This window comes from Lepisma saccharinum, chromosome 18 (assembly GCF_977018435.1).
Source record: "Lepisma saccharinum chromosome 18, izLepSacc3.1, whole genome shotgun sequence".
NCBI lineage: Eukaryota > Metazoa > Arthropoda > Insecta > Zygentoma > Lepismatidae > Lepisma > Lepisma saccharinum.
The window spans coordinates 21,926,412-21,949,334 of record NC_139246.1 but is presented as its reverse complement, the minus strand read 5'-3'; the positions used below and the strand labels follow the sequence as shown (position 1 = coordinate 21,949,334).

The 22,923-nt window shown below is 37.9% G+C and overlaps 1 protein-coding gene across 1 annotated transcript in view; it reads left to right on the top strand.

Annotated features, from left to right (window-relative positions):
* Positions 1-22,318, top strand: part of LOC146001898 (TBCC domain-containing protein 1-like) — a 49,738-nt gene extending 27,420 nt beyond the window's left edge. The window contains exons 7-13 of the mRNA XM_083139614.1: positions 666-929; positions 4,447-4,575; positions 9,612-9,734; positions 13,913-14,091; positions 16,270-16,406; positions 19,540-19,653; positions 21,867-22,318. Of these exons, the coding sequence (XP_082995740.1) occupies positions 666-929; positions 4,447-4,575; positions 9,612-9,734; positions 13,913-14,091; positions 16,270-16,406; positions 19,540-19,653; positions 21,867-22,115 (1,195 nt within the window). The 3' untranslated portion in view covers positions 22,116-22,318. The remainder of the gene's footprint in view (positions 1-665; positions 930-4,446; positions 4,576-9,611; positions 9,735-13,912; positions 14,092-16,269; positions 16,407-19,539; positions 19,654-21,866) is intronic.
* The last annotated feature ends 605 nt before the right edge of the window (positions 22,319-22,923 follow it).

The window sequence follows — 22,923 nt, the reverse complement described above, 5'->3', positions numbered from 1 at the left end:
ACACCTGCGTGGACGAAAATGTACACTGAGTGACAGAGACAGAAGGACACTTAGAAGGATTGTGACCATGTTTTGCATGAAAAATGGTGCAAGATCCCATTATCTACCATCCAGGACTTGTATTTGTCCATTCCTCGGAGACTGCAGGCCGTTTTGGAAGCTAAAGGCAGTCCTGTACCTTATTAGCTACAGCATTCCGGCTTTTCTTCGCAGGTGTTTCCATATTTTTGTCCATCCCCTGCACTTCATTGAAAGAGTATTTTTATTAACTTGGCAATAAGTATTAATGTACTGAAAAGCAAGCCGAATTATGAAAGTTGTTTGTTTAATTGCTGAAAAACTTAAATATTGCAGATTGAGGATTGGTTTCTTTTCTGCTTCCTACTGTTGTTCCCACATCAGCTTTATTTACAGTGCGTCAGCTTTGATTTTTTTGTACAAAATAATATTAGTGTTCAATATAAGTATATAATGACTGAATATGTGAATGTTGGGTGCCAGATAATACAATTTTTAAAGTAAATCCTTGTTTTACTTTTACTTTACAGTGAACTGTAATTAAATTGGTCTGCAGTTAGGCAGTAATTAATATGTTTTTGACAGTTAATTGTTTTTATTAGTTTCCACCCCTGTTTATAAAGGGTTCGTTTTGTATCATCTTTCAGCAAAGATGTAACCATTCCTCTTCACATTGTGGCCTCTATGCCGAAGTTCAGCGAAGTCAATGGATATGACAGTGTGAAGAAACAGTGGAAACGTGGCCTATTTCTGCCATGGCTTATCAAGAGCTTAGTCTGTAGCCCATATGGGGTGTTGGCCTGTGCTTCCCATGGGAAAAGGCTGAGATGGTTGGTCGGTTCCTCGAGTTCGAGCAACCAGTCTCTCCGCAGCAATCGAATTGCAACAACCGGCCACTCCACGCCAGACAGGTACAATGTTATAGCGTGCTTGCATGTATATTTGTGAGGTATATTAAATATCTGTTTCATCTTTGCAAATTGTCTGTGTAGCTACATTCGTCTTAAAGTTAATATGAGTAACATCATTTGTCTCTCACTGACATCAGTAGCTACAAAATGCATCACTGTGTATTTTGTTAAAGGGAGGAAGTAAACATGGCAGTTGACAATTTGCCTGTTAATACCTATGCATTTCACTCTACATAAATCCCTAATTGTGATTCAGGAGACGAATATTATGGTCTGCGTGGAGCTGCGGTAGTTAGCTTGGTAGGGCATCTACTGCCAGGCAGGAGATCCTGGTTCAATCCCTGTAGTGGGTTATCTAAGGATGGAATCTTTCCGACCTTGTCCTTGCATAAAGCAACCCTTGGGCTCACCCAGCCTGAACTAAATGGGTACCTGGGGGCAACCCTGAGGGTAAAGGTGGCTGCAGCATGCTGCTGATCACATCACTTCCAACATGGCCTATAGAATGTGTGGGGTCCTACCCCAACATCCCCCTACGTAGGTCTCGTGGCATGGTGCAAAGTGCACGAGGAACTTTACTTTTTTTTAACACGTATTTTTTAAAAATATTTAAAAAACACAAAAAGGTGCTACTTACGTTTTGTGAGTATGTTGTTTACAAGACAACATTTCGAGAATCTACTCTTCAGGCCTAAAACTTTGACTACGAAATCCTATCCATAGTCACGTCAAGATATTTTAAAAACCAGGAATAAGGATGTGGGTTTGATATGGGTTATGCAGGATTCTAAAGACTATGTCTAAAACTGTTGTTGTCTCCATATTCCTTTACAAGTTAAAAGGCCTTTTTAATCTAAAACACGTATTTAAACATTGAAAAATTTTAAAAAAGTTTACAACCAGCTCGGGTCATTTCACTACCCATAGTAACCTCTGAATGCTCCCTCACCGAATGCAGGAAGTTGTTCGCAAGCAGTTCTCCTCCCGCTTACCTCCCCTACTCGCTTACGTCATGTCGTATGCGAAATTGTGCGGTATCTGAGCTGCCCGAATAACGTCTGGGGTAACATGGAAACCAATTTTCCTGTAGTTGCATTCTTCCCATCTTCTAAACATTCCAACCCAAAGCTCATCCACATTGCCATCCTCTCTATTTAATTTATTACCTCTATCCCTGCAAATGTATGAAGCCTCATACACATTCCTACTAATTGGTTTGCTTTCGTTACGGACGACCTCCCGTTTTTTAATTTTATGTCCCATATCAATAATATGCTCAGAAAGTCCTGTTCTGGGAATCCCCTCCCTTATGTCTTTGTCATGTTCTCTCCATCTAATATCCATACTCCTGCCCATTTGTCCGATGTATTCCTTGTTACACTCACATTTAATACTGTATACCCCTTGATAAATGTATAATATTAAATTAAAACATTTTGTGGGAGGGAGACTGGCTGTCGCGAGATCGGCTAGGCCCTTCAAGGTCTGTCTAGCCATGGGTGGTTGTTATTATTTTTATTTGATATACCGTATTTACGCATGTATAGTGTGCATGCGTGTATAATGCGCACTCTGGTTTTGGATGGATAAAAGTGACAAAAAATTATATCTCTTATATAATGCGCAGTACAATCAAATTTCAAGAAATGACTTTCTTAGTTGTAGGTTGTAAAACTGTTGCTATGCTGATCAAGAGTGAATGGTGTCATACCTATTCAATTGCTCATTCCTTCTTTTTCAAAATATATACTTTTTCTTTCCGTGACTAATGTATCATTTATACGAGGCAAATTTAGGATCTTCCAAATAGCAGTTAGCAACACAAGATTTATTCCAGTAAGGATTTTACACACTCCATGTATATCATATTATTTGGCCAGTAATAAATTTTAATTTTTATTATCTTTTTCCTTATGTTTTCTTTCATCCAAAGTACCATAAAAATCAGAACGTTTCTTCATTTTTTGATGAACTTATTTCAACCGCATTTGACATTAGTGTCGTTATCTTGAACTGAATACTGTTTCCATATTCAGAAACTGCAGGATTCAAGCTTTACAACGATATGGTATAACATGATAGGGTACCGTAAACATGAAAAATCTATGCAAGTGTCCCAAAATCATGGAATGACCTTATACGGTTTCATGTTGGCTGTCTGAATTATTTCGTGCATAATACACACCACAGTTTTTGGGGGCAAAGATTTTGGAAAAAGTGCACATTATACATGAATGAATACGGTATTTAACTACATAAATACATATTTTCTGCTATTTTCATATGAAGTACACATTTTAAATTATTTTTAGATTCCTTCCATATTTACACAATGGCTTGAACAGACAGGCTTGAAATTTTTAACTCTGTCACTTCTCTGGAAAACATGGAAGGATCAGCTAGGGATGTGGTAAAGAAAGATATGTCTTTCATTTTGACCCAGAGTACAATACAATTCTAGCTATTAACAGAGTGTTAAGTGGAGGCAAAAACTCCAACATCTTGGAAACCAAGTACACACCAAAAGATTTGTGCAATTTTAAATATCCACCATTACTTTGCACAAAGCGGAAAGATAATTTTGTCAATACAAAACCCTGTTACATGATAACAGGAGAGGTTTCGTATTTGAACATTTTTTTATAAAACACATTTGTTGTTCTTGGATTGTATATTGCAAAAGTAACAGAAATATGTCAAAATATTATGTTTTTCTCACTTCAGGAATTTGTTTTAAAAAATTAGGATGGAAATGCTGGTAATATAGTGGTTTTGATGTTACGTTTTCCTTACTTTTTGAGTGGTTTCAGTGCATATTTTTGAATTTTGTAATACAAATATATGTCCATATTTTGCTGTTTTTTTAGTACTTAATTGTTTGATTGATTGATTGAGTTGGTGTTTTTAGTCTGCTTTATGCACAGTAAGACTAATCAGGACTGAACCTATAGTTTAAAGCGGGATCCGTACCGCTATGTGCCTCCACCAGGTATTGAACTCGAGACCCCTTGATTACAAGACGACGATGCTACCACTGCACCATCAGGGAGGCCCCACTTCATTATTTGAGACCTAGTTATAAGATTTTAGTATGTTAGTTCACTGGTAGAATTGAAGTCCATATTTATGCTCAGATAGGTTAATTGGTTGATTGATTGATTTGTTGTTTTAAGTCCACTTTATGCACAGTAAGACTAATCAGGACTGGACCTACAGTTTAAAGTGGGATCCGAACCACTTGTGCCTCCACCGGGTATCGAACCCGGGACCCCTTGATTACAAGGCGACGACGCTACCGCTGCACCGTCGGGGAGGTCATAGGTTAATTGGGAATGGGCTTACAGCTTAAAGTGGTATCCAAACCACTGTGTTGTGCCCCTTACTGGGAATTGATTATAAGAGCATTAGTCACTATGCTATCATGTTGGCCATTGGTTTATTGGTAATTTTCTGATACGTAACTTGTTTTTCTGTGTGCCATACAGTTCTTTTTTTCTTATTGCATTATTCTTTGCAGCTTAAGAAAGATTCTGGTCTCCCAGATCCAGGAGCAGCTGCTAGCACCAAAAAGCGAAACACTGAATGGGAGTGATGTGAGGGTCCATAGAGCACACAAGAGCAACATATTTCTGCTGAAAAATCTCAGGTAATACCACTCTAAGCAGCTTCACAAACCTTTAAGAATGGGAGTGGTTAAAAATGTCCCATCTTTCTGGGTCTGCATGTTTATCTGTTCATTCTACAGGGTGGCTACTCAACGGGAATTCTGCATGAATTATTTATTGGCTCCGGGAATTCTGCATGAATTATTGGCTCTGGGAATTCTGCATGAATTATTGGCTCCAGGAATTCTGCATGAATTATTGGCTCCGGGAATTCTGCATGAATTATTGGCTTCGGGAATTCTGCATGAATTATTGGCTCTGGGAATTCTGCATGAATTATTGGCTCCGGGAATTCTGCGTGACTTATTGGCTCCGGGAATTCTGCATGAATTATTGGCTCCGGGAATTCTGCGTGAATTATTGGCTCCGGGAATTCTGCGTGAATTATTGGCTCTGGGAATTCTGCATGAATTCTTGGCTCTGGGAATTCTGCGTGAATTATGGGCTCCGGGAATTCTTCATGAATTATTGGCTTCGGGAATTCTGCATGAATTATTGGCTCCGGGAATTCTGCATGAATTATTGGCTCTGGGAATTCTGCGTGACTTATTGGCTCCGGGAATTCTGCGTGAATTATTGGCTCCGGGAATTCTGCATGAATTATTGGCTCCGGGAATTCTGCGTGAATTATTGGCTCCGGGAATTCTGCATGAATTATTGGCTCTGGGAATTCTGCATGACTTCTTGGCTCTGGGAATTCTGCGTGAATTATGGGCTCCGGGAATTCTGCATGAATTATTGGCTTCGGGGATTCTGCATGAATTATTGGCTCCGGGAATTCTGCATGAATTATTGGCTCCGGGAATTCTGCGTGAATTTTTCTCTGTAGACGTGAAAAATTGCAACTTATTAATCCAAATTCCATTGAATTTATACATATTTATAAATCCCTGAAGCACTTTAGCTTTTATTTTTATCAGGGAAGGAAAAGAAATCTGCATGGAAAATAAAACAGTATTCTCTCAGTCCGGTTACTGTGTTAGCGTCCTTTGCAGAACAATCTGACAGAATATTATTGCGGACTAAGATATCTTGAAGTTGATAGGTAAATTTGAGTTTGAAATTCTTAGTCAATTAACAATTTTTCATAGATTAGTATATCCCATAACAGTTGTTATTTGTGTTTGTACATGTGTTTCGAGTCTGAGTATGTGAAGCTGCAAATGTAAACTCTGCATCTTAAATTAAATATTTTAAATGTACGAGGCTTGTCCGGAAAGTAAAGATACAAACCAAAAATAAGATATAAAATAAATGTATTTCTCGCAATTAAAGTTACACTTGATACACTATTTCTCCACATAAATGCCACCATTGTCCAACCATTTGTTCAGACGCGGAACAAGTTTTTGTATCCCTGAATCGTAGAAATCCGCCGCCTGCATCTGGAACCAAGTTGTGACTTCTTCCCTGACTTCATCGTCGTAGGCAAAGTGTTTTCCACCAAGCTTTTTCTTGAGATACAGGAACAGGTGGTAGTCGCTGGGTGCAAGGTCGGGGCTGTATGGCAGATGGTGAAGGACCTCCCATTGAAACTGTGCAAGCAGATCCTTGGTGACATTCGCTGCATGGGGGTGGGCATTGTCATGAATAAAGCGGATTCTACTTGACAACATGCCTCTTAGTTTGTTTTGAATTGCACGTCGAAGATGTTTCAAAGTCTGGCAGTAGGTTTCAGCATTAATCGTTCTTCCAGGCGACATGAATTCCACCAGCAGGATACCGCGGCGATCCCAGAAAATGGTTGCCATCAGCTTGAGGGTTGAAATTGACGTTTTGAATTTTTGGCTTTTGGAGAATGGGTATGGCGCCACTGCAGTGACTGCTGCTTGGATTCAGGTGTATGGTGGAACACCCATGTTTCATCACCTGTCACAATGGAGTCCAGGAATGCATCTCCCTCTTCTGCGTAGCGAGTAAGAAAGCCCAGTGCATATCCCAGTCGTTTGGGTTTGTGTTCGTCAGTCAAATGTTTTGGGACCCAGCGTGCACACAACTTTCTGTACCCTAACCCACTCACAACTTCATGAATAGCGGTTTTCGGGCTGTCAGGAGACATCACACACAATTCTCGAATTGTCACCTGCCTATTCGCACGCACCACTGCTTCAATACGATTGCGAAGGTCGTCAGTGATCACAGACAGCCTCCCACTTCTCTCTTCATCATGAACATCATGTCGACCTTCTGCGAAGGCACGGCACCATTTCGCCATATTTTGACGATTCATTACGTTCCCGTACACAGTCACAATTTCTTGGTGGATCTCCGATGGACGCTTTCCTTGTGCCTGCAAAAACCTGATCACGGCGCGCACTTCGCACTTGGCGGGATTTGGTATCGCCGCTGCCATTTCCAACGCGTGTTCCTCTCACAAGACTCAGCGCAGCACTGACGACTCACTCCCAATCCTCGTCGTATGGATCACGGTTACTGCCAGTGTTGCCAACTTTGGTACACATTTTTCCCCTAACGTGCAAATGTGTTTGTATCTTTACTTTCCGGACAAGCCTCGTATATGCCGTTTAATTGAATTGAATTAGAATGTTTGGATACATTGGAATCCCACAGACCCTTTATATATTGTTAATATATTTGTGTGTTTGTGTGTGGGTGGAGAGATGTTAAGGTTGAAATAGAGAAAACATCTGTTCCAATGCTTGAATTTTTGGAAAGTTCACCTTGAGAACAGGGAATTTTATCATAGCCCTAGAACGGCACCCTGTTCTAGTGTTTATGTTAATCCATTCAAAATTAGTGGTCACTGCTTTTGGATCAGACGCTAACTGAATGTGTATATCACATACTTTATGTGATCATCTTTGGTGCAGGCGGTCCTGATATTTCCAAGTGGGAGCACCCAAAATATTTATATTGATCCAGCATCCTGGGTGCAATTGGAAAGCTACTTGAGAAGAAGTCGTAGTGGGCTCCAGTCTCGAAAAGCAATGGGACTTATGCTGACTTTGCATCACCCAGCAAAAAAGCTATTTGCAATTAAAATTACCACCTGAGCCCTAGCATCACTTCTAATATGGCCGCTGTATGGAGGATACATCTCTTATGTATGTTCAGTTAGTAGGAGGTAGTAGCAGCATGTGGTCATGGCCAGGGCTCGAAAAATCCCGGTCGCCAGGTCGCCATGGTGACTAAAATTTTCAGCCTGGCGACTGTGATCTTTTGCTGTATTATGTATGAAATTTTGAAGATTCTTTATTCTCTATTTCCGTGGGCGAGGTTCAGCCTTAGGCTGTTCTGCCACCTAACCCGTGTCATGGAGTATGGCCAATATTTAAGCACATGTTGTGTGTGTCTGTTGACAAAATTTTGACCTGTTAGTGTTGCCATTTACGGAGTATATGTCCCAAAAATAACACTTTTTCACCACTCAACCCATAAAATCGCCAGTCACAAATCTATCAAATGCTGCACATAATCAATATTGGTCGCAAATGACAGATTGACATGGCATCAGACATCTAATTATGACCCTTTGATAATTTCTTACATATACGTGTATTTCTCACTCAAAAATGCATTTCTGGAAAAATTTTAACACTGCCTTCCGCCAGTTATTAATTTATCTAATTTTCTGTGTGGCGTAAACTGATAATTTTTTAGCATTGAAAAATATCTCAATGGATGAGGCTTTATAATGCAGAAAACCTGGTGTAATTATCTCTTACGCTTTTCAAGATATACATTTTCAAAGTTTGGGTTGCGCGACTTTTGAAACACCGTAGTATGTACAATTGCTAGTAGGTGGTTTCCTGGCACCTGATATTCAGAGCTGGCATCTAGCTCTGAAGATGATTTTTTGATCACTGGTCATGGCTGTTATGGAAGAAATGTTGAAGTTACTTGAAATGTTTAAATATTGCAAACTAGAACAAAAGGTGAGGCTTTGCTGCAAAGAAAGCATTTAATTATCATAGATAAAAATAACACAGACGAAAGTAATATATATGCACTGTGGTCCTTCAAAGGAGTATTGTATCAGCTGCACCTCATGGTGTAACTGGGAAATTATTTGAAAAGCTGGGACAGGAGAAAAATGGAAGCATATCATTGCAGTTCTTCCTCCAGAGAGGCAGGCTGCTTTAATAACAACAATATAATTCACAATTTCATGACCAGGCTATGTTCGCTGAAAAAGACAATCATACTGAATAAAACAGGAATATTAGCATGCCCATTTTTCTTTTTCTACTTACATTTAAGACATTAATTCATTCTCAAACTATTTTCATCTTCACAGTTTCTCTAATAACTATTACGTTTTTCTTATTTTTTTCCTCGAAATTTTGTGACTTTTCATAATTTTTTGTCATTTTTAAGATGGTGTATTGAAATCTACAAAATATAATTTCTTTCTGTGAAATTCACGTTATACCCCTTGAACAGCGGAAGGGGTCAATTTGAACCCTGTAAATTTTCATTTATGCGTGCAGCAATATCAGCGCTAGGTTGCTGTTCCTGTGTCATCCTGTCTTTAGCATGTTCCCACTTGTTACAGTTTACATATCGTCATGTAGGTATTTTTCTTGGACGTCTCCGAACATATTGCATCAAGTAGCAGTTTCTCGTGGTGAAATGTTGCATTTTCGGGAGTGTTCAGTTGTTGATTATTATATACTTTTTTTGTAGTGAAAATGTATCACAAACCACCTAAACACTTTGATTATAATACATAAAGTACAGAAAATAACATATATTAAAAATATGTTCCCATTCTGAAATAATAAGAATTTTTAAATACATTTTTTACAATGCGTCAAAATGACCCTTTCCGCTGTTCTAGGGGGATATCAAATCCTTTGCCGTTCTAATGTTAATCGACTTGCACCTGTTCCACTTAGTGTTTATATTGTTTAGTTTAGTTTTTATGTTGTTATATGCTCGGTTCATAAAATGTTTGAATGTTGTTTATTGGAACTTTATAGTGTATAACTTTATTTAGAGGAAATGTTCTTATTGGAGCCAAGAAATACTGATGATTTCTCAAATACATTTTCAGGTCGTTGTATGTTTACAAGTCCCATGATAGTCACATTGTTGCGGGATCAGTGGGTTCTATTTTGATGGTAGAGGGCTGCCGCAATTTGACGGTTACCGCAACTTGCCGACAAATTATCATTCAGTAAGTATGAACTTAGATCTTATCTTATCCTTACTTGATATAATAATCCATTGTTGATGTATCTTGAAAATAGTACATCGATAGGTATGGAAATACATAAATATAAACTGCTAGGACAAATTTTTCTTTGAGCAACTTTGGAGGTTAGTTTTGGTTTGATGTAAGGCCACTTACTACAAGGTAGATAAAAGAGATCCCAAGTTAAGAGTTCAGTATGGGGTCTTATGGGCTTTTTTGTTTTGAGATCACCTCTCCCAAGTAAGTGTTTTGCCATGAACAAAGGTGTTAAGATTCCAAGAGAAAGTAATGCATATACAATAAACATAAGGATTGTAAGGTTTTGATTGTCTACCCTTTCTCTTACGATCCAGATCATCTTACATAGATACATTTGTTTCTTATTTTTTCCATAATTTGAGGGCCTGAGGCAGTTGTCATCCACTACAAACACATGTTGCGAAAAGAGAAGATGGCATCGCCAATGGGCTTTCATGGGTTTACTTTGTGTGTGTGTGTGTGCTTTCTTTCCTTCTTCCTCCTTTTTTTTTATTGCTTCTTGATCTGTGATGAGGCAATGTAAAGTGTTGTTCCTTCTGTACTAGAAATTTCTACTGCTTACAGTAGACAAAATCTACTGTTATCAATTGTACTATACTGTATTTCTTGGAAATCTACTGAAGGTCAGTGGTTTTCTACTGAACACATTCAGTAGGTCTAGTGTACATGTACAGTAGGAAAACTACAAGTGAAATATTCTCTTCAGTATGACATGTAATATTGTATGTAGTGTGTCTAGCTCAACATGTTGGCTGTAAATATAACTTTTCATTCCTCCTGATTATCAATTTGTTTTTGTATCTGTTGAAAATCTAAACACAGTAGATGTTTCAGAACATCTATTGGTCTACTGAAAACAGTTCAGTAGAGGAACAACAAGAAAAAATAACTTCTTCAGTATTATATTTAATTAGGGCTGAGCCAATACCGATGTATTGGTATCGAAAAGTATTGGTTGGAATTCTTCTACCGATACCAGCCGATACTTTTCCGGCATATCGGTCTTTCACGGGGTGCACAAAAATTGTGCCCGACACTTTCATGGAGTCTAATTATCCCGGAAAGTATGCAAAATTCAAACTTTATTTTTATTTTGTACCAATTCTTCTCGAAAAACTGTATTTTGTGATTACATAACATCAATTTTAATATTCTGATGTAATTCTTGAATATTCTGAAGCAAATTTCTTGGTAAATTGATGCATAAATTGGAGAAGAATATTTACACACCAATATTGAACAATATTTTGAACACATTTTAATTATTGCAATTTTCGAGTATCGGTATTGGTGGGAATCGGTAAGAGTATAGGCATCGGTATCAGTTCAAAGTGGTATCGGCTCAGCCCTATAGTATGTAGTGTGTTTAGCTAAATGTGGTATCTGTAAATATTATATTTCTTTCCACCTTATCAGCAGTTTTTATTTATATGTGTTTAAAAATCTGAACACAGTAGATCTTTCAAGACTTCTATGGATCTACTAGAAACAGTACACAAAATTTTCATCAGGGTTTGGAATAAGAATTTTAGTAGTATGGTATGGTTTGTTACTGTGGAATTTTTGCTCTCATATTAAACATTAATGGTGACTCACTAACTTTTGTTTTAGTATGTACTACAACAGATGTTCAATGCTCAGTGGAACCTTCTGCAACCATGCTGCAACACTGTAGCCATAAGTCCCATACAGTACTAAGGACCCCAATATTTCGATGTTATTTTATTATAAAATGCATGTTATATTTTCAACTGTTCAGTGTTTTATCATAGAATTAATCAAACCCTAACTAACATGTATTTTTTTATGTAACTTCAATGCAAGAAATCGATGCCATGTGATACAGTCATGAAGTGAAGAAGATTGCAACCTTTAGCCACCAGTACCTGTTAGCACCTGTAATCTTCTTAGTAGGGAAAGTTTTCATGTGTGCAGTGACAAAAATCTTTGATTACCTATTGACTTTAGAGTTGTATTTTGGTGGGGTAATCAGGATCCCATCTGAAATGAAATTTTGCAATCGTTGCTTGATATTGTTTGCATAACATATGTACTATTAAATTTAACATCCTGTCAGATAGAACAAATAAAATGCTACTGGCAACTGAAATCCGAATCATGTGGTTGCATACATTCAGGATAGAAGATGTCATTCTCACTGACAAATGATACCGTGTTATTAAGAAAAGTTGTTTGCCTTGTCCTCCACATGCTCTGAAAGTTTCTCACCAGTATATGGCAATATCTTGAACATATGGTCATGCTTTGCAAATAAGGACGTGATATTTTGTAATTTAAATAATGTGAACTTGAATCAGTCATAACAGTTATAACTTGTGCAGTTTGATTGTCAAACTGCATTAATTAATCTGAATAAAAAATGTAAAGTTCCCGTTAATCTGAATAAAAAAAGGCCCCACACATTCTCGATCTCGGCAATTTTGAAGGTGATGTAAACAGCACAATGCTCCAGCCACCTTTACTTCTCAGGCTTGCCCTCAGGTACCCATTGATTTGAGGCTGGGTGAGCCCCAGAATAAATCTGAATAAAGAAGAATATTATAGAAGTGTCATAAGAGTCAGTTTCAGAAATTGGTATCTGACAAATATTATTTGTGCAAAATATTCTTCAAAACAAGAAGCAATTGTGTACATCAGTCATTCCCAATCCAAGGGTACCATAACATTTTATTTTTATAAATTTATAATAGATTATAACTACAGTAGAGCATCGATTATCCGAAGTAATTGGGGGACATGGGTGTTCGGAAAACTGGTTTGTTCGGATAATCGAACTGTACATGTTTATTTGCCAAAAAGAAGTACTGTACATTAAATTTATTCATAAAAACAGGCATCTCTTTAAGTATGTAGTACAAAGGCAACTTTAGTAGGAATATATAGTATGTGGTACAGTTTATTAAACAAAAATATGTACATATTACATACGCATTTTGCATGAACAATACATACACCGACAGAAGTGTGCTGATTGTTGAAACACAGCGACTGGCGGCTTGGCCGGTCAGCAGCGCCTTATGAAGGCCCCATTAGAAGCAATGTTCCGCCAGCGGTGGCTCAGTGCGGCGACTACTGTGGGAAACTTGGTTTGGGAGTGAGGGGGATGATGGACGGTAGGGTGGCAGAGTAACAGGTGCGAGCGAGTACACAGTTCGGTTAAGCGGTCGTTCGGATAATCGACGCTCTACTGTACATGAAAAATTACGTGAAAATTGTGGCTCATCCAGGGATCAAACCTGAGTCTCTAGCATTCTGTGCCAGTGTTTTACCACTGAGCTATGAAGCCAACATCTGGCTTCTCCACAATCTGTGTAAGTTTTTTGACCATTTCCCGTAGACTGCAACTTCTTATTGCTTCTGCCTAGCCACAGAAGACAGCTCAGTTGGTAGAACCAAGGCATGGTTTGCAAGAAACTCAGATTCGAGTCCCGGTGCATTTTTTGCTTAAATTGCTACTTCTCAATATAGTTCGAGGAGCTGCCCAGCAATAATTCAAGGCCAAATGCACAATTGGAAAAACTTGAAAACAGTTCATGAGTGGAATATTTTTTTTTGTTTACTTGTCAGATTTAAGTGAAATTTAAAGGCAAAAATAAATATAATTGAAGTTAATGTATAATGTACATCTATTCATTTGATCCACGCATTTAAATTGTTTGTATTAATTGTAACAATAACAGCATCACTAAATAAGATTTTCACGTACCATCTGCAAAATTTTGTCCATGGGGCAACCCTTCATGTATCATGTTTGTTGTAGCATGGTAGTGTGAGTTGCCTGTGCACCATGAGACTCCCAATGTAAGATGTGAGAGTTAAATATGCTTCACGAGGCCCCAGGCGTAAAACTGGCATGAGTTAAATACAACTCACATGGCAGTCAACGTGTTAAACTAATTAGAAGATTCAAATGGCTCTTAGTTCTGTACATAACCTCATATTTTCTACAGTAAAATTGGCATGGCCCCTGCTGCTAACGGGAAATCTAAACTGTGCTGATTGCAGCTTTCGGCAACCAGTATGGAAGGATGTAACAGAATTTGCAAATCAATTTGAACAGAGAGACCTTATCTCTCATGTGTTCTTTCTTCCTATTGCAGTAGGTGCACAAACTGCAAGTTCTTCCTTCTGACTCCCAGAAGACCTCTCTTAATGGGGCGGTACAACACCAACATAGTTCTAGCACCTTACAACACTACATACCCATTGTTGGAGGCTCATCTGCTTCACGGCGGTCTTTCTGTGGACAAAAACTTATGGGACTCTCCTTTGCTGGCAGGTATGTGGTAGATGCATGTACAAATTAACACACAAGTAAATTATTTAGCGTTGCTTTTCTGGAATTATATTTATTATTAATATTTGTGCTCTTAATTTAAATATTTGATTTGATGTAAGGCTTGTTGTATAAATAAATAATACTTTGTCAAAGTAGTCTGAACTGAAAGACTCCCAAGTAGCATAGATACCACTTTTCTTGGCAGGTGTCAGTTTGAACATCACCCACCATGCTCTGAGACATACGCACACAATACTGAAGCACAGGCGCAGAGCGTCCATGTAAGCCGTGTAAGTAGGGCTTACACTTTATTAGTTATAGTAAAATGTATGTAATTATATGGCAAAATTCGTAAAAAACTTCGATACTAGTCTTAGAGATCCTCTTTCGAGCAAGGATGGATCTGAAACGAGAGCATTTCCGCGCTATGATTTTTTATGACTTCAAAGTTGGTTTAGGCAGAGTTAGTGTCGTGAAAGATTGCACCGTGCATTTGGGGATCTTTGCCCTTCACAAGCCACCATCGATTGATGGTTTGCAGAATTTAAGAGAGGAAGGGACTCCCTTGAAGATAAAGATTGTTCAAGGTGATCTGCAACAGCCACAACAGGTGAAAATGTGGCGAAAGTTGAACGAATGTTGAGAGAAGATCAACGATGTACATATGTGCAGTGCAGATTCAGACAAGCGTAAATATTGGATCGACAGCAGTTAGACAGATCCTGGATGAAAAACTTCATGTCAGGAAGATTTGCAGTCGCTGGATCCCCCACAACCTAACAAATGAGCAGAAAAGGACACGAGTGGATTGGTGCCAGGAAATGTTGGACAAATTAATTGGAGGAAGATCAAAAAACATTTTTAACATCATAACAGGTGACGAAAGCTGGATATACCAATATGATCCTGAAACGAAGCAGCAGACATCAGTCAGGGTCTTCTCTGGTGAGGATCCTCCAACAAAAGTGAAGAGATCAAGAAGTGTTGGCAAAAAGATGATCTGCTCTTTTTCTCTGCTAGTGTGCACATTGTGACAGTTCCACTTGAAGAACTACGTAAAAACAGTCACTGCCAGATGATACACAACAAAATGTCTGCCCAAAGTGTTTGATGCGTTTAGGAGGAACCGTCCAAAGACAGGCCTGCGCGGAATCATACTACATCATGACAATGCCTCTGCTCACACCGCAAGGGGGACAACAGATTTTCTGAACGAGTCACGAGTCAAAACATTACACCATCCCCCTTACAGCCCAGATATGGCCCCATGTGATTTTTTTATTTTTCCTAAAATGAAAGAAAACATTTGTGGTCGTCGATTTGACTCACCTGAAGCTGTGGTGGCTGCATATGAACAGTGTCTTTGTAGTATGCCGCATGGCGTTCAGCATTCAAAAAGTGGTTTGAACGGATGACACGTTGTATAGAGTGTGTTGGAGTGTGACAGAATATTTTTTTTTTTTCATTTTAAGGCTTCCATTCTCAAAACTTTCAGAGTGACACTCGTATTCACTACATTGAAACCAAAATTTGAGACATGATACTGTCATAATGCTTTGTGTTTAAAAATTCTAATAATGAATACAGTAGAACCTTGTTTTTATGGTTTACATCGAGGAAAGTTGCAAGGGGTGACTCACTGAAGACATTCTCTCTTCCATATGGTACACCTTGGGCTGCATTTTTGAAGGCTATAAAAGTTCTGGTGCCTGGACCCACAGTCAATATAATCTTTTGTGAAGTTTTTTTTTGTTGTCAATATGTTCATCCATCTTATCTTATCACCACCGACCTCCGTGGCAGAGTGGTTAGCTTAATATGATATGATGATAGGGGTTTCAGGTTCGAATCCCAGCCTGGGCATGGGTGTTCTTTGTGAATGTTCCTTCATCAATTTCATCATATCACCATTCATCATCATCTTTGTGATTAACTGATTAACCATAAGTGGCAGAAAAGCAAAGTAAAATAAACCAAGTCAATCAATCAATTATCGTATCGCCATTTATTCTCATCTTCCTGATAGCCAAAAATGGCATAAAAACAACTAAAATAAACAAAATACCAACAACGTTTTTCAGAGAATCAAGGAGAATAACTTAAGATGCTGAAAATATGTATAATGCATGGAAATGTAAAATCCGGGAACATAAAGGAATGTTTGTTTGTCTTTCATAGGTGATTTTGACGAGTCAGAAAAGGCTAAAATCTACAATATCATGCCACCATTGGAATTCCATATGTTTACAATTCCTTTCAACATGGAAGGACCAACATACAGGTCACCTTATGAGCTCCCTTCAGAGTACAGAAAGGTACGTAAAACTATTTGCAACATGTACTGCCTCTCTTTAATGCAGATTTATCTTTTTAATCATCAAAACTAATAATCTGAAGGTTCAAAACATTGACACTAATGATTATTTTTTGTCACGTATACATTAATGCTGTGTGCATAATGTGTTTCAGTAATAATGATGCATAGAGCTTACTATTTTTAATATAGTATACATTAATGATTGGCTGATGGTTAACTTGTCTTGTCATGTTGAAAAATGTACATGTCTTTGGAGATCCTCATGTCGATTGCATACACCAGTGGTTGACTCCTAAAGTGTGCGGCACTGTGCCCGGCTAGCTTGCAGGGATGCCACAAAATGTTCCAATATATTCAATCAATAATGATTGTTCTAAAAATATGTGCTTATTTAGTACTTTTTACACATAAAATATTTCTGAATTTGAAATGTGTGTTTATTTTTTTACTTAAGGCAAGCAACCTAACCATGCTAACTGAGCATGGCAAGTATTAGATAGGCCTATGTTCTGACATGTGCTCAATGGAAAAATATTGAAACACTAAGGGCACAAAAAAAAATGATTTTGGAACCTAGGAACCCCTGACATACACTATTACCCATTTTTTTTCTTTTGCAAGGGATAGCCCAAAATTACAGAGTTCTCATGTACCTGGAAAACTTGGATAAATTCGAAATGTCAGGGAATTTAAATTAATAAAAATCTCCTGGAAAATCATCTTAATTGATCAATGAGTCCCAATGAAGGACAAGATAAAGGACTGCCTCCTGATAACAACAATATAACTAAATTTGAACTAATAATTATTACTTCAAAGGTTAAAGATGCTACACCTGCTGAAATCAAATATAAAGGAATTTAATGAAATGTCTGTGTGTGTAAATGTTGTCTAGTCCTGGGCCCTTCAAATTCTTATATTTACAGGGTGAGTCAAAAGCCTCCTAACACCCTATATATATATTTATACTTATAGAGTGTGTTAGCAGGATGGCTACTCACGGGAAATCCTTGAATTCTGGGAATTATGTGTGAATTTTTGGCTCTAGGAATTATGTGCGAATTCTACTTGAATTTTTCTCCATAGACGTGAAAAATTACAACTTTTTCTAATCTAAATCCTATTCAAATTTTATGCAAATAAAAATTATTTTCGTAAAATTTTCTTGCTCTCTTCGCTCGCAATTCCTGCTTTCCTTAGTCTTATCAAGTTTATACAGGGTTCCCAAACACCTGGAAAACCTGGAAATCTCAGGGAATTAGAAAAAAAAATACAAATCTCAGGGAAAATCTTGTAATTGATTAATGGTTCCCAATGAAGCAAAACTGAGGGATTATAATATGCTCCTGTCTGTGGATAATCCAGGCTATTGTAGCATTTCTCTTTCAGCAAGGAACTCGTATCTATTTATTTGGCTGTTTCTTGTTTTTAAATGTGATTCCAGGGTTGGTGACCAAGTGTATACCCTCATAAATTTTGCGCTTTTTAAAATTTAATTAGCCGATTTTGATCTTCTACATGACGTAAAATATATTTCAAGATGTGGAAAACGCATAATAAAGATAACCTGATGTCCAAAGTTAACCAGTGTTCATCTGATTTCCCTTATTAGGGAGTAGTTTTAAGTTTTTTCTTCCTTTTTTTTACAAAATAGTAAAAAAATGGAGTGTCCTGTTTAGGGAAATATTTATTTTCTGCCATCTTTTGTGTACAATATTGTTAATTGTGTATTTACTGCATTTAGAACAGAATTTTAAATATTTACTTACTAGTGCCATATATGAATTATGTACTGTTCATAAATACTTGTTCATATTTTAAGTTTTTGATCATGTTCAACTATTGTTATAGTCATGACATGATATGTGAATTTTTACATGCCTCAAAAGCTCACATATGTGTAAAATGGAATTACTTGTAGGACCAGCAGATCTACATTAATATCATGTAGGGAAATAGTTTTCTCAACAGATATGCCAGAAATTGAATATCATGAGGTGAAGGCCAGTCGAATGGTGTATGCTTAACCCCCATCACACTTGCACTTGCAACTGTCACTAACTTACCATTACGTACTAGCATTCCTCACTTCTTCATCTTTTTGCGTGGGAACCCTGTTTATAACCATAGCTATGAGGCGGCGGAAGTTGGCCCTGGGCGCCAAACTATCTAAATGAAAAATGTTGTAAAATTGATTGATTGATTTGTGGTTTTAAGTCCACTTTATGCACAGAAAGGCTAGTCGGGACTGGACCTACAGTTTGAAGTGGGATCCGAACTACTGTGCCGTGTGGAGAAAAAATAATTGAAATCGTTTGTTCGAACACAAATGCTTTAGCACCAACTTCTACCCCCTTTTTTGCATAATTTACGAGGATAATGTCTTTGATTCTACTACTACTAATAATAATAATAATAACAACAACAACAACAATGTTGGTCCCGGTGGGTTCGAATCCTGGCTTGGGCATGGATGTTTGTGACTCTCCATTCATCAATTTCATCATCCCCATCTTCGCAAATTAGCCAAACGTGGCACAAGAAGCGAAGTAAAATAAAACAAATTAATAATAATAATAATGTTATAATAATATTATTAGTAGTAGTAGTATTAGTACATTTATCCTGGCACTTTCTCCCTGCCCTCTCAGACAAAAATTCGTGGTTGCGGCTCTGATTGTAAATAGAAACTCAGCACTTTAAATTAAATATTTTAATTATATTACATATACCGTTTAATTGAATTATAATTTTTGGATGTTGGAATCACATAGACCTTTATATTATGAAGATATTTGTGTGTGTGGATGTTGAGAGGCGGTAATACGTAAGGTTGAAATAGAAAATACATCTGCTTGATTTTTTGGAAAGTTCGCCTTGAAAACCGGGAATTATACTTGAATTTTATCATGGTCCTAGAGTAGTCACCCTGGTTAGGAGACTTCTGACTCACTCTGTAAACGAGATGCTGGGTACAACATCTGCTTGACACATGAAAATATGCTTTCCCGTGGCCCTAAAGCTGTTTCTATCAGGGCCAATTGTACCCAGCATAATTCCTTTACCTTTTACAGAGGGTGTTAAAGGACTTTTGACTCACCCTGTATTTAAGTTATTCTTGTCTTGCCCAGGTTATTGAAGAAAAGAAGAAAGTTTTACCCCAGTGGAAGGCAGTTGTAGAAAGTCATCACTTGAGCCCTAGCCAGAATGAAATTCTGAGTGAATTAGTCGTGCAGCGTTTTCAGGTAAACATTGCATTTTCTCATTCTCTATTAATATTTTTTTAAAAAAAGAGTGCAGTTCTGCTTCTTTGTTAGTGTTGAGTACAAAATGGGTCAGTCGTATTAATAAAACTGAGCACCTACTTTTTCCTTAGTTTTGTTTTGGAGCCAGCACTTAAGTCCTGACTTGAGAACATGGTCAGAGAAGTCATGTGCTTCATATGGATAAAATAGGACATTTTCCTAAATTTAGCTGAGGCTTAAATGTACATGCACACAGTTGCACACAAGCATGCTCTTATGTATGTAGGCCTAGGGATGGAACAGATTATACTTCTGTACTCTATTGGTATCAGTTGATATAGGCATATCGGTTTGTCGGTAAAATTACTGAACCGATAAATCCATAAGTGTCTTATAATTTGGTGCAATGTTCTGCCATTTTGTTATAATTTTTATAGATTCAAATATACAGGGTGATTCAGAATTCCTATTATACACTTCTAGGGGATTTAGTAGATCAAGTTTTGATAAGGAACCTCATGTCCGGAAACGTACTGTTTTGGTACTACACAGATGACAAGATCACATAATTTCACATCTCCCACCTCACGGTAAGCAACTCACATTGACGGAGGGCGATGTCTTCAGTCACCTGATGTCATATGTGCTGCTTCCAATGTCCTCTGTTTACACAGCACATGTCGTTCCAACATAATGGCACACCATCACACTTTTCCCATGACGTCCGACAACATCTCAATCAAACATACGGGGACAGGTGGATAGGTCGCGGTGGACCAACTCCTTGGCCACCACGATCACCGGATCTAACTCCTCTTGACTTTTTCGTATGGGGCCACATGAAGAGTCTTGTTTATGAGACTCCTGTAGTGTCAGAGGAAGACCTGCTTGCACGAGTTCTGGCTGCAGCAGACACGATTCAGCACACACCGGTATTTTTGAGCGTGTGTATGCAAACATCCTTCGGAGGTACAATGTTTGCAATGAACTTCAGGGTCGCTACATTGAGCAGCTCTTGTAGTAACGCAGGTAAAGTGGGAGATGTGAAATTATGTGATCTTGTCATCTGTGTAGTACCAAAACGTTACTATTTTGCCCCTCTCAATGATGAGTGGCTGCCCCCCCCCCCTCCCCCCTGTTCGGACATCCCTGAGTGGTTAGCCCAGTATAACGCCAGCCAGGGATTCCGTGTTCGAATCGTGTTCAGGAAATGAGTGTTCTTTGTGACTGTCCCTTCTTCATCATCATCATATCATCATGGACGTCCGCAGGATTTTCTCCAGGGAGGGGCAAGCAAGGTAATTTTCTCCCATAATAGTGATGCCCCCTCAAAGAACACTATTTCAGTCTGAAAATATCATGTTTCTTCAACGAATGCATAATAATTAACACAAATTACTGCGACTGAAATGAACTTATGTGTGAAATAGATAATTTTTAGATGGACATTCATTTTCCAGGGGGGGAAGAGCCCCCCCCCCTTCCCTCCCCTTCCAGACGTCCATGCATATCATCACTGATCCCCATCTTCGCGATTAGCCAAAGGTGGCATAAAGGAAAGTAAAATCAAATCATTCAATCAATATATGGTGTTCCTTCCAACTACAGCTATTGTTTTTTATCTCTGCACTCAATTTCCACATTCAAGTCCTGATGTGAACATGCATGTTCCTTTCGGATTATCCCTTCTTCAATTTGCCAACCTCCATGTCAAAGTGGTTAGCACATCATGCTACGATGGCAGGGGTCCTGGATTTGTATCCTAGCCTGGGCATGTGTGTTCTTTGCGAGTATCTCTTAATCATACCATCACTCATCCTCATCTTCACGATTAGCCACAAGTGGCAGAAAAGCAAAGTAAAAATAAACCAAATCAATCAATTAAAACCTTCATCGATGTGATTAGCTTAAAGAGGCAGAAAAAGTTATGTAAAATAACAAGAATAGGTACATAATAGATAGATGACTAATATGTGGTTCTGAAAGCCAGAAAACAGGGGTGGTGGGACACGATGCACTGACAATGCATCACATAGTAAGAAGACTACTTACTCATTGTCAGGTCTTTTCATGGGACTGGTGCACTATGGAGTTCGGTTTACATGACTAATATCAAAATATTAATGATTCGTAACAAATAACATTGCTTTGGAATTATAAAATTCTTGTTCTTCATTTGTTTGTGCAATAACAATAATGTTATTCTTGTACAGTCCTGGATTTTGGAACAAGGAAAGGATGCCGACCTAAAGCAGTTGATGTTCCTAGAGAAAGCTGTGCCTTTAAGCAAGAGAAAGTCTTGTGAGAAAACCTTCTCAACAGAACTGACAATTGAATTTGAAGAGGAGGAAATAAATGAACGCGTACGCAAACGTCTTCTGGAACTTTTTTCAGATCCCATGAGCACTGGAGAAGGGCCGTCATCTCTTACATGGAAGTCTCTCTCTGATATTAAACTATGAACTTGTGTTAAAACAGAAAAGTGTGATTTTATTTCGCCAAAGTCTAGTCGAAAACAAAGGCTTGTTTATTAAATTAAATTAAAGTTGCATTAATTAATGTCATACTTAATATTAACTATAATTATGAATCTCCAAAGAAGAAAAGTCTTATACATATTAAATTTATTTTTTATACTGTTTTTCTCAAAGACAATGTTTGTCAAATAAACTTGATTATTTATTACATTAATGTCATGTCATTTCTTTACTAATTTGGATCTCTTTCGTGAACCCAGCATGTTTGGTTAAGTTGTCAACTTTAGAAATTACTTCATAATGAATTAGAATTCTATCCAGGGAATAGATACTTTTAAAATGGGCCTGATCTGGCACCAATACTGATGTATCAGAATTAATTTAAATAATCACGATTGAAACTTTCTGGGATCTATGTGCTAATTTTGATGAATTTTGTGCCAAAATTACATAAGAAAACTGACTTATAAAATTTCTGTTTTTAAATACCAGGTGTCCCATAAGTGTGGAACCATAGGAGAAGAAGAAACCAAGTTCATGTTGGGAACTTATTATTGTACAACACAGTTAAAGATTGTGCCACTTTTGGCTAATTTGCGAAGATGAGGATGAGTGATGATATGATGAAATTGATGAATGGACACTCACAAACATCCAGGCTGGGATTCGAACCTGGGACCCCTGTCATCATAGTGTGATGTGCTAACCACTCTGCCACAGGGGGCCGGCAACACAGTTAAAGAATGTGTTCAAAGTCCCCACCCTCCTCTTTGATCAGTGTCATGGTTTACCT